This window comes from Ostrea edulis, chromosome 10, assembly GCF_947568905.1.
Source record: "Ostrea edulis chromosome 10, xbOstEdul1.1, whole genome shotgun sequence".
NCBI lineage: Eukaryota > Metazoa > Mollusca > Bivalvia > Ostreida > Ostreidae > Ostrea > Ostrea edulis.
In genome coordinates this window covers 8,024,119-8,037,297 of record NC_079173.1, presented here as the reverse complement: position 1 = coordinate 8,037,297, position 13,179 = coordinate 8,024,119, and the positions used below count along the sequence as shown (strand labels likewise).

The window sequence follows — 13,179 nt, the reverse complement described above, 5'->3', positions numbered from 1 at the left end:
TTTTGGTAGAGACTATCCTGCTCTACATTATTATGTATTTAGTTTTTCATAAAGATATACAATTGCAGTGAAGAAATATTTTGAAAATTTCGCAGTTTTTGCCTCGCCCCTAAGGCTTCAGGGATACCAGAATCATACAAATTATGTCCCATTGTCCCAAAGGTGCTTTATACCAAATTTGAAAAGAATCAGAATGGTAGTTAGCAATACATTAGAAATGTTCAGTTGATCACCAAACCCTACCACTGAAATTTTCAATTTCGATAAATGAGTATCTGCACTTTCTAAATATCCATTTAGTTTCAATTTCGTATCAATAGCACTAAAGAGGCTGGTGCTATACTATATACCACGTTCGGCCCTACCTTGGCATCAGAACCTCTTCCCCGGGGATCATGAAATTTACAAATTTTGGTATAGACCTTCCTGCTTTACATTACTATTTATTTATTTTTTTATAAAGGTATGAAATTGTAGAGAAAATATTTTTTAAATTCGTCAATATTGTCAGTTTCTGACCCGCCCCTAAGGCCCCAGGGGTGCAGGAATCCTGAAATTCACAATTTATGTCCTTCTGTCGCAATGATGCTTCATACCAAATTTGAAAGGAATGGGAATGGTAGTTATAAAGAAGTTAAGAATGCTCAATTGTTGACGCAGGACGCACGACGACGGCGGCAACCAATCGCAATAAGTCACCTGAGTTTACTTAGGTGACCTAAAAAAAAACCTTTCAGGTGCTTTAACTGACATTTTTCACGGTGTTCATTATAAACAGATAACGGAATGCATGATATAATTCATCACAATATTACAGTGTTTGTCACCGAAATTTAGACGGGTCTCCCAACGTGGTGGGTTGTACAACATTGAGATAAAGCCCGTTATAAAGTAATAACAACTGAGTGTTTCTTTAGCTAACAACAGAGGCTTATTGTGTTTCAGACCTCGACTACACGTTGACATCTGACTCTTCTGTAAGTGACGTTAACGACCGCCGCTTCAAATTTTACCAGAACAACGTTGATAGAGGAACGGTTTACACCAGGACAGAACTTCTCGTCGGGCGTGCGGAACAAAAATGTGAAATATACCACGCCAGAGTATCGGTATACACATGTATTTCATTTCCAATGTCTCTCAGTTTGCCATTACAACCTTTCATTGGGTCAAATGCTGTCTGACGTGTTTTATATCGATTGTTAGGACGTTCTTAGCACACTGATTTTGACTACGGATAACTCCGTTTACCTGATCAAGATATAGGGTTCACAGCGGGTGTGACCGGTTGACAGAGGATGTTTACTCCACCTAAGCACCTGATCCCACCTCTAGTGTGTCCAGGAGTCCGTGTTTGCCCAATTCTCTAATTTGCATTGCTTATAGCAGTTATGAGATTGATTACTGTTCGTTAGCTTCACTTTTCATTGTAAATATGCTGTACTATTCTTATGATTATTAATTGATATACTTGTCATGAAGTTTATCGGCCAATGGTGCATTCATTACTACTGCTACTATCACACCTCTCGCAGAAGCTGCATCCTCCAATGTTCTGAACGTTTCTGATCGCTTGCATTAGTCACTATAAAATCGTTGACGCACTATGCCATGTCTACCTCCTGGATAAACCTTATTACTGATAAAATGAATGTATATTTAGTAAGGCACATTACAGAAACCTGCTTACCATTAACTTTGCCTTCACTTTTAATCCATTCTTCCTTAAACTTGTCATTGTATGGTAACGTGTGTCCCACCATTACTGATAGTTCTAGTATAACTCTCTTTCTAGTCAAAATTGGTGGTGGAATCAAGCCCAGCATCTTCTGATTTAGTTTTTTCCTATTGGTTTCCCAGGATTTTTATCCTTGTTGATCTGCTTGCGTCACTCGCTCTGTAACAAAGAAACTATTTCTTTATAAGTTATTTTGCTGATTCTGATTATCATTACCATGCTCTCTTTTTGTACCTTTTTACAACCCTTGTGTTCTACTTACAAACCCTGCTCCTTGGTATGTACTCTTGATCTGCTTCCACCAACTCGATCATTTCATTCATCGCTCTTTCAATTTTGATGGAACAAACTTTTTTTTCTGTTTAATCACGTTTATGATGGTAATTTTTATTGAGTAGTGCACCTTGCTATTTTTGACATAGCAAAGTAATATGCTTCATGAACGTCAAAATTGACACCCTTAGCGCTATTCCTCTACTAACGCATATATATATATATATATATATATATATATATATATATATATATATATAGACAAATATATGTCTCTATTGAATGAAAGAATTATTGAATTTTGCAGACAACAGACAGGAAATTCTTTTTGGGTATCAACAACAAACCACAATTTGATGTGACGTATAAAATCAGTAGCCGATCACTGTCAGGACAGGTCAGGCCCGTTCTGGATGGAAACCAGGCCACTAATATGGTGTCTGCTACGGTATGTTGTCAATATTTACTATTAAGACCCATTTTCACAGTTTTTCGAAAGGGCGATTTCCACAGACGTTCAGAATGTACAATTGATCGATTGTATCTTGTTTAACGTCCCTCTCGAGAATTTTTCGCTCATATAGAGATGTCAAAATGAACGAATCTCCCGCTTCTGAGATGGATCTGTTGTTGGTACAATTTTTTTCTAAGTGAGCACAAATAGCTATTACGATAGATTTGTTCAATTTATCAGAGCAGCTTTCAATGGAAACCAGATGTTAAAAAAGTTATTCGAATGACCCAGCTCATATGAAAAAAAATATTGCGTACTGAATTGATTCCACAGTTTTGAAATTTCTTATCGCCAAGTAGACAATATCAACATGGAGCCTGCCACCTCCTAACCTTTAACCTTTGAGTTTGTAATTTGTTTTAACAGGGAGAGTTCCAAACAGAGTGCGGTGCCGGATGTCAACCAAACTTGCAAATCTCTGGAAGGTTCTTGACGTCATTAATTAATGTGGGTTTAACACGAGAACTTGAAGTTGAGATCCTCGTCATCAATGTTGGAGATCCAGCTTACGGTGCCTCGGTTTTGCTGACGAACGATTTTAACGCTCCTTTAACAACTTACGCTGTTTTGTTAGCACAGGGTTCAGACAGAATGACGTGTATCGCGGAAGGGAACAGTACCCGTTGTTCATTTGATCGGTCGCCACTCTTCCCGCAGCAGAGAGGCTTGCTTCGATTACGATTTGACGTGTCCGTGGTTCGATTGATTGGAAGCAAAGGATTGCGAAATCTTCCTCCGAAGATCCGGGTCACTGCTAATGCGGAAGTGTCCGGAGACATTAATCCTGCGAATAATGTAGTCCGGATTGACACCAATCTACAACTGCAAGCCACGATACAGATGATTGGGTAAGACGTTAGAAGCAATATAGAAAACTAGAATGTCAGCTTTAAGTTATGCTTAACAACATTAATGATTAAGGAGGAAACGAGAACATGAAATTACGTATATGGAAAGCCAAAGGGTCCAAAATGATATTATCGTAATATACATAAATGTACACGAGATAATTCGTTATATCTTGAATGAAAATACTCAATGTAAAATATGAATATTATCACTTAAATTTGTAATCAATATGTGCATATTCCGTACATTATTTAATGAACAACTGATGATAACGACCAGTGATCAATTTCATAACTCCTATAAAGAATACAAAATTAAGAGTAGGACAAACACGGACCCCTGGGTACACTAGATGTGGGATAAGGTGCCTAGGAAGAGTAAGCATCCCCTGTCGACCGATCACACCCGCCATGAGCCCAATATATCAATGTGAATGCTAAATCCGGAAAATTTGTTGAACCTGAAATGCTGCGTATAAAAACATAATTTGCATTGTATGCATGAATTATTTAGATATTTCACATTTGTGTTCCGGGTTAAGTATTTGCATGGTCACTTCTAAATACCACGCGTTTGGGGAAGAAGTAATTCGATGTAAATTCAAAATTTAGATATGAATGCATTGTTATGATGGCAGAGGGAGCTCGCTCTTTAGTGCACTTGGGTTCAATATTTACCTCCATTCTCCACTACGTCATTCAGCTGAGAACAGTGAACGATCACGTGAATATAACGAAGAGTGATCAATCTCATAAATTCTATAAAAGATACTCAATTAAGAGATCATTAGATATCAAATAAATATGATTTATGTTGTAGTTCGTCTTCACCCGACCAAGTGCGACTTTCATCTGCGAAAAACTCCAAACTTACTCTGAACCAAGCGTACTCCATCATCAATATTGGCCCAAGTCCTCTACCGGAAGTTAAAATCGTGTTTAGAATTCCTGTGATGGCGGATAACAAACTGATAACGCCTGCATCGGAGCTAGCAGTAAGGGAAATAATGAATCCTTTTAAATTCCTTGACTTGCGCCAGGGCGTCTTGACCTACAGAGTGTGTCATTGCCGACAACTATATTCTTTTTTGTACATACATGTATATGTCTTTTAAAATTATATTCTGATGTTTAATCTTAATCTCTTTTTTTGTCTACCGGATACTGTATAGAGACGTTTTTGGCAGGATGACAATTTTGGCGATTGGTACCATATCGTGAATTTACAATCGTCAGAATTATAAGGTTGCATTTATTTTTTAAATTCAGTTTTACATACACAGAAAACCTGCTTTACGGTATACTTGTGAAAATGAGTTCATCTTATTTTCATGACAAAAAATTATTCAAAAATCAAATGTCTTACTGAGAGTCGTCACACCTATCTATGGTAACAATTTTAATAAAATCTGGATTTTATTGGTTATCCTGCAACAGAAAGAAACGAACACAAGTAAACGCATGTAATCGCCGATATTAAAGTTATGTGATAGTGCATGCATGTACATACCTTTCTCTAATCTGACAGTTGATGATTTGCAGGTGAGAGGCCTTTCACCCTCTGACGTATGCAACATGACGTACTTCCCATCACCAGGTGCGGTGACGTCACCATACATCGTCCAGCCCACTGTCATCATTAGACAAGATAATTCCCAACCTCTGGTATGTTTACGTCCCGCAGGAAGTTATGATAATATATTGTCGGTGTCACGTATATGTCAATGTATAGAAAGAAGCTGACACGAATTTTGTAAGCACCGATGTAAGTAGTAGTGATGAATACTTGGTGAAGGATAAGACTATGAGGAGTGGAGTCTAGTCTTTCAATACACAAAAATATAGATGTTTGCGGAACTACTTTACGAAGTGCCTCGAGTGTGTATACGTTATTGTCTGATAAAAAGGTACTCACAAACTCAATCAAAAGAAGGAAAAGCCTAGAAAAATCGACTTAATACTACAAGTGGTAAACTGATGTGTCATTTTAGCAAAGAACGCCATGTTTATAATAGCTTACGGAATCGAAATGACTACAAGGACACCTGCTATTTTACACTAGTTAGTTGCTGTTTTACTGTTTCTAGGGATGTGGTGAGACTGGTGTTGTCTGCGCTCTCTATGAATGCACTATAGGGGAGTTAAACCTGGATGACCTCCATGCTTTCGTCATTGTCGGTAATTTATCCGAAGAAAACATTCCAGACGTGCAACCGGTATGGATGTTTTACAGTATTTTGATAAATTAATGCTGTTTCATTGCACTTTATATCTGAAAGAAAACCACCACGGCATGATATAAACATAATTCATAAATTTGTTTTTAGAAACAATTTACAATACAAACAGTGAAAACGATAAATGTCTTGTTTGTTTTATAGGGGTTGGGTTGGGTTTTTCCAAATAAAATTGAAGCTTGTGTGTGTGTGTGCACGCGCTTGCTTGCTTGCGTGTGTGTGTGTGCATGCACGCGCGCGTGCGCGCGTGTGTGGGAGGGGGATGCCCTTCTAGAGATAAAGCTTGACATTTTCTCTTGAATGAGTTTCATCTTTCATCTTTTTGACGTTTCACAGGGCATCAGTCAGATTTTGTACTACACGACAGGCATCGTCTACCCTTCTGAAACGTTAGCAGTACCCCTCAACCTAGCCTCCAACGTCAGCTTCTCCGTAAGTATCACGCATAGTTTGGACACTTATAAAGTCCCGTGGGGATCCAGGTTAGAACACGTCATCAGTACTCCTTGCTTGTCGTAAGAGGCGACTAAATGGAGGTGGTCCATCGGATGAGATCGCAAAATCCGAGACCCCGTGTCACAGCAGGTGTGGCACGATAAAGATCCTCCTGCTCAATGCCTGTAAGCGCCGAACATAGGCCTAAATTTTACAGCTGTTCACCGGCAATGGTGACGTCTCCATTTGAGTAAAAAATATTCAACCAACCAAACACACTTATATCAGTATATTTTCAAGTTAATGATTAACTAAGTACATTTGCTGTGTAGTTTTAACAGATATACATATACAAAAAAATGTAGTGGGTGCTAGTATACAATTATTAAATGGGTATGAGGGTAACCATTATCTTTTCAGCTCAAAGGTGAGACCTGTTGGTTGAAACATAAGGTGAAGAGGTCTTAACAAGGGGCTAACAAAATTACTGTTGCCCAGATATACATTTAATGCTTCTTTTTTATACCAAAATATTCCATGTTAATCATGATACGAACAAAAATCATCAATCTTAGAATTAATTTGCAATTGACAAGATTGTTCTGATAATTTTAGAGCAACGTAGTTTGTCTCTCTCTCTCTCTCTCTCTCTCTCTCTCTCTCTCTCTCTCTCTCTCTCTCTCTCTCTCTCTCTCTCTCTCTTTACTGTCACTTAAATAACCTGGGTCACATTGTACAGAGTCTGGTTACATTGTATAGAGTCTGGTTACATTGTGTAGAGTCTGGTTACATTGTATAGAGTCTGGTTACATTGTATAGAGTCTGGTTACATTATATAGAGTCTGGTTACATTATATAGAGTCTGGTTACATTATGTAGAGTCTGGTTACATTGTATAGAGTCTGGTTACATTGAAAGAGTATGGTTACATTGTATAGAGTCTGGTTACATTGTGTATAGTCTGGTCACATTGTATAGAGTCTGGTCACATTATATAGAGTCTGGTTACATTATATAGAGTCTGGTTACATTGTATAGAGTCTGGTTACATTGAAAGAGTATGGTTACATTGTGTATAGTCTGGTCACATTGTATAGAGTCTGGGTACATTATATAGAGTCTGGTCACATTATATAGGGTCTGGTTACATTGTATAGAGTCTGGTTACATTGTGTATAGTCTGGTCACATTATATAGAGTCTGGTTACATTATATAGAGTCTGGTTACATTGTATAGAGTCTGGTTACATTGTATAGAGTCTGGTTACATTATATAGAGTCTGGTTACATTGTATAGAGTCTGGTTACATTGAAAGAGTATGGTTACATTGTGTATAGTCTGGTCACATTGTATAGAGTCTGGTCACATTGTATAGAGTCTGGTTACATTGTGTATAGTCTGGTTACATTATATAGAGTCTGGTTACATTGTATAGAGTCTGGTTACATTATATAGAGTCTGGTTACATTATATAGAGTCTGGTTACATTGTGTAGATTCTGGTTATATTGTGTAGAGTGTGGTCACATTATATAGTCTGGTTACATTGGGTAGAGTCTGGTTACATTGTGTAGAGTCTGGTTACATTATATAGAGTCTGGTTACTTTATATAGAGTCTGGTTTCATTGTATAGAGTCTGGTTACATTATATAGAGTCTGGTTACATTGTATAGAGTCTGTTTACATTGTATAGACTCTGGTGATATTGTATAGAGTCTGGTTACATTGTATAGAGTCTGGTCACATTATATAGAATCTGGTCACATTATATAGAGTCTGGTTACATTATATAGAATCTGGTCACATTGTACAGAGTCTGGTCACATTGTATAGAGTCTGGTTACATTATATAGAGTCTGGTTACATTGTATAGAGTGTGGTTATATTATATAGAGTCTGGTTACATTATATAGAGTGTGGTTACATTGTATAGAGTGTGGTTACATTATATAAAGTCTGGTTACATTGTATAGAGTCTGGTTACATTGTATAGAGTCTGGTTACATTGTATAGAGTCTGGTTACATTGTATAGAGTCTGGTCACATTATAGAGTCTGTTTACATTATATAGACTCTGGTGATATTGTATATAGTCTGGCTACATTGTAGAGAGTCTGGTCACATTATATAGAGTATGGTTACATTGTGTAGAGTCTGGTGATATTACATAGAGTCTGGTTACATTGTATAGAGTCTGGTCACATTGTGTAGAGTCTGGTCACATTATATAGAGTCTGGTTACATTGTGTAGAGTCTGGTTACATTGTATAGAGTCTGGTCACATTATATAGAGTCTGGTGATATTGTATAGAGTCTGGTTACATTGTATAGAGTCTGGTGACATTATATAGAGTCTGGTTACATTACATAGGGTCTGGTTACATTGTATAGAGTCTGGTTACATTGTATAGTCTGGTTACATTGTGTAGAGTCTGGTTACATTGTATAGAGTGTGGTCACATTGTATAGTCTGGTTACATTGTGTAGAGTCTGGTTACATTGTATAGAGTCTGGCTACATTGTATAGAGTCTGATCACATTATATAGAGTGTGATTACATTGTATAGAGTCTGGTTACATTATATAGAGTCTGGTTACATTGTGTAGAGTCTGGTTACATTGTATAGAGTCTGGTTACATTATATAGAGTCTGGTGATATTGTATAGAGTCTGGCTACATTGTGTAGAGTCTGGTTACATTATATAGAGTCTGGTTACATTATATAGAGTCTGGTTACATTGTATATAGTCTGGTGACATTGTATAGAGTCTGGTTACATTGTATAGAGTCTGGTTACATTGTGTAGAGTCTGGTTACATTGTATATAGTCTGGTTACATTATATAGAGTCTGGTGATATTGTATAGAGTCTGGCTACATTGTGTAGAGTCTGGTTACATTATATAGAGTCTGGTTACATTATATAGAGTCTGGTTACATTGTATATAGTCTGGTGACATTGTATAGAGTCTGGTTACATTGTATAGAGTCTGGTTACATTATATAGAGTCTGGTTACATTACATAGGGTCTGGTTACATTGTATAGAGTCTGGTTACATTGTATAGTCTGGTTACATTGTGTAGAGTCTGGTTACATTGTATAGAGTGTGGTCACATTGTATAGTCTGGTTACATTGTGTAGAGTCTGGTTACATTGTATAGAGTCTGGCTACATTGTATAGAGTCTGATCACATTATATAGAGTGTGATTACATTGTATAGAGTCTGGTTACATTATATAGAGTCTGGTTACATTGTGTAGAGTCTGGTTACATTGTATAGAGTCTGGTTACATTATATAGAGTCTGGTGATATTGTATAGAGTCTGGCTACATTGTGTAGAGTCTGGTTACATTATATAGAGTCTGGTGACATTGTATAGAGTCTGGTTACATTGTATAGAGTCCAATATTGTAGACTTTAGATCTTGTTAATACACAGGGTGTCACACTGCCTATGAGCTATGACTAGAGTAATATGAATAAATCTGTTATTTTGGATTTTTACAGGCCACCTTACCCATCTTTCCCCAGAACATCGTTCCCGTGTCCCAGGAGTTAAATTTATGGCCCATGATTGTGGGCGTGGGAGTGGGAGTGTTGCTTATGATTCTGTTAGGAGTCATATTGTGGAAGGTAATGTATTCTAAGGCATTAAGTTTTCTTTGTTTTGCTTTTGAACAACGTACTGTTACATAATTATATCAATTTCTGTATGTGAAGCATGTATAGGATTTATCCATGATTGTATGACATCATAGAACGAACGATCTCCAACAAGGTATCTAAAATACAACCAACCGCTCGAAACATTTTCCGAATATTGATTCAAAAATAAATAACGCAATTAAGCTAGATCAGACTCCATTTCAAGATTTATGTTACATATTATATCAAGAAACCGGTCACGGCAGCTCAGTGATTTAGAGTTCTCGCTTCGCGACCGAGAGGTCCCTCACTCGTGCCTTGCAAGACATAAAAATAGGCAATATTCCTTCACCAAAGCTCGGCATTTCAAAGTCAGAGTCGCGGTTCTTTCCGCCATGGCCTTGAACACTGGAAACCGTGTCGCGACTGGTGTTTGAATGAGAAAGAGTCCTCACAGTAACGGCCCTCGTGAAACACCTGTAGCTCAGTGGTAGAGTGTTCGCTTTGTAACCAGGAGGTCGTGAGTTCGAACCCCGTTCGTATCATGGTCGCGTCAAATCTAAGATGTAAACATAGGTAGTATTTGCTCCTTCGCCAGACACTTACATGTAGCATTTATCAGTGAGAATCACGGGCCTTTTGGATATGACCTTAAAAATGGAGGTACCGTGTCGCGGTAGACGTTGGCAGAAAAAGAACCCCTACTGCTACCACCCTGAGCGCTAAGCATAGGTCTAAATTTGTGGTACTTCACCTCCAGTTGGTGATGTCTCAATATGAGTGAAAGCTTTTCTACGGGAAGTAAAACAAACAATTAATCAAAGGCTTGAGCGCTAAGCATAGATCTAAGTTTGTGATGATTTATCTAGGACTGTTGAAACATTTTCAGACTTAAACAGACAAACGGTAAAGTGATCACGCATGTGTTTCCCAATTAAAAAAGAGATACCGAATGCTTTTTACTGAAAGTTATAACAAATATGAAATTACGCCATTTACATGGCATCAATACTGACTGGTGATGTCAAAAATAAATAAATCTCCTCGTTTTGAAACAAAGTAGCATTCCTAAATTTTAAATAGCAATTAAAATGTGTATACATGTACAGTTCTCTATCGCAGTTTGATTGGGGGCTTATTATAGTCTCTACTACACTATACTTGAAGTTTGCTAATCATGTGCAGCGGTGTGCATATAGTTTGAAAAATGCGCGTTCGCTTATTATCAGCATAATTATTGTGGAGAAAATACGCTTACAAGTAGTTCTAGAAGCATCCTCGCCTGTCAGTCCACAAGCTAGAACAACCGTGGTTGCTTGGTCGAGTTGACATTGTGACGTCAACGTTTTGTTCAGTTTTGGTTGGTTGAATATTAGTTAACGTCCCTCCAGAGAATTTTCCACTTTTATGGAGACGTCACCATTCCGGTGAGGATAGTAAAATGTATGCCTATGTTTGGCTGTTATGGACATTGAGCAGGGATTGATCGTTATCGTGTCACACCTGCTGTGACACGGGGCCTCGGTTTTTGCGGTCTCATACATAGAACCACCTAATTAAGTTGCCTCTTACGACAAGCAAGGGATACTGAAGACCTATAATTCTAATTCAGATCCCCACGAGATGTTCAGTATTGCCTTGTGGTGTTATTGTGAATTATTGTGAAATGAACCCCAACATATGTTGAAGTTTTCCATAATGAAATCATGTTGGAATGTAAATATTCCCCAATTTAAGGTTGCTCACTACACCCAGAAATAGTTTCTCAAATCAGTACGAATTGATTTAACTATAAAAGATATGATGATAATTATACAATAAGTATATATGCCAAAAAGGCAAAAATATACACATTTGGATAAAAACATAATTTTAAAAACAATATTTCAACACATATAAACAAAAGACTCTGGCTGATTTGAACTCGAGATCTGTGGTTCACCAGCCCAATGCTGGTTTTTTTTCTTTCTCTTTTTCCCAGCCCAATGCTTTAACCACTGAGACAAACAAGTCGATCGATACAAATAATTTCACAAAACATTTAAATCGCCATCTTGTGACGTGTCATACAGAGTATAAGCTTTAGTGTAGTGAGCTACCTTAATATTGTAGACGTATTTAATTCCATGGAGTCATAATTTCGCGGATTAACAGTTTTGGTTTGATCCGCGGGTATGAAGTTTCACCGAGTTGCATATGGCTTACTTCGAAATATACATACTTTAAGTCCGCTGGTATGAAATTATGCTGATTTTATGTGACTGCGGACTTAGAAGAAATAAGTACCACGCGAAATAATGTACGTTTACAGTAAATGCATAAAATTAAAATTATAAATCAATGCTTGACACAATGGGCTATGTATTATCCCTATGACTCAATTGTTACTGTATCCTTTTTTACAGTTGGGCTTCTTCAGGAGGAAGAAAAGAGATCAACTCGACGAATACAAGAGAAAAAGTTATGCTTATCAGAGACAAAGTCGCGCGATACAACGTGCCACTCGAGATTTGAACGCAGCTGATAGACAAATATTGTCCCAATACTCACAGCTTAATTAGATTCCCTATCTTTTTATACTTGATACAATGAGTAGGTGGCACACAAAGTGTGTTTGACAGTTAATTGTTATTAAACAAGACTGTAAATTTATCGACTATTTGGGCCTTAATGTATCAGTCAACCATTGTTATATATACATGTGATTATTGTTTAGATATTCGATTTTTATTTAAAATCCTACAGTGATTACATTGCCTGAGTTTGAATTTATTCTCTAAAGATTTTATCTTCCTGAATGAAATGATGAGTTTACTGATCTCCGTTAATATGTTTGATTTATCTTGGACTGACATGTGAAGCTAAAGGCCGCTACTGTCCTGGTCACAGTATAATGCTATCATCAATACCTGCTTGGTTCTGTTCTCTATTCATTGAGGTCTCTCTGTACAGGTTATCTCTACAATGGCCATTCCCTAAAGAACAGTTTGACGTCACGGGATTCCTGCTGTAAATTCCTACCTGAAGACTCTCTGTTAACAAAACAATCAACTCTGTTTTTGTAAATAAGGTTGACCTCGCTCTTCTTCACTCCAGTTAACCATAGCCACCTCTTGATATAACAATTCGTAATTACATTTATCCTCTAGTGGCTGCAATGAGTTCCCAATTACGAAACTTTCTGCCATTGACGTGTCAATAACTGATGCTGAATTAGAAATATCTCTTACTACATCTGCTGTGTTAGATTCATAGATATTGAACGGACGGTTATCAATCTCACTTATAAAAATATAATGAAAAGTGAAGATAACTGATCAATCTAATAAAATACAAAATTATGAGCAGGGTAAACAGGGATCTCTGGACACACCAGAGGTGGGATCAGGTGCCTAGGAGGAGTAAGCATCCCCTGTTGACGGTCACACCCGCCGTGAACCCCATATCTTTCATCAGTAAAACGGGGTCAGTATCAGCATATAAGA

The 13,179-nt window shown here is 37.4% G+C and overlaps 1 protein-coding gene across 1 annotated transcript in view; it reads left to right on the top strand.

Moving 5' to 3' along the window:
• Window positions 1-12,447, top strand: part of LOC125666704 (integrin alpha-4-like) — a 46,603-nt gene extending 34,156 nt beyond the window's left edge. Inside the window, exons 13-21 of the mRNA XM_048899928.2 lie at window positions 946-1,109; window positions 2,319-2,459; window positions 2,892-3,373; window positions 4,194-4,368; window positions 4,916-5,038; window positions 5,461-5,589; window positions 5,947-6,042; window positions 9,557-9,682; window positions 12,100-12,447. Of these exons, the coding sequence (XP_048755885.2) occupies window positions 946-1,109; window positions 2,319-2,459; window positions 2,892-3,373; window positions 4,194-4,368; window positions 4,916-5,038; window positions 5,461-5,589; window positions 5,947-6,042; window positions 9,557-9,682; window positions 12,100-12,255 (1,592 nt within the window). The 3' untranslated portion in view covers window positions 12,256-12,447. The remainder of the gene's footprint in view (window positions 1-945; window positions 1,110-2,318; window positions 2,460-2,891; window positions 3,374-4,193; window positions 4,369-4,915; window positions 5,039-5,460; window positions 5,590-5,946; window positions 6,043-9,556; window positions 9,683-12,099) is intronic.
• The last annotated feature ends 732 nt before the right edge of the window (window positions 12,448-13,179 follow it).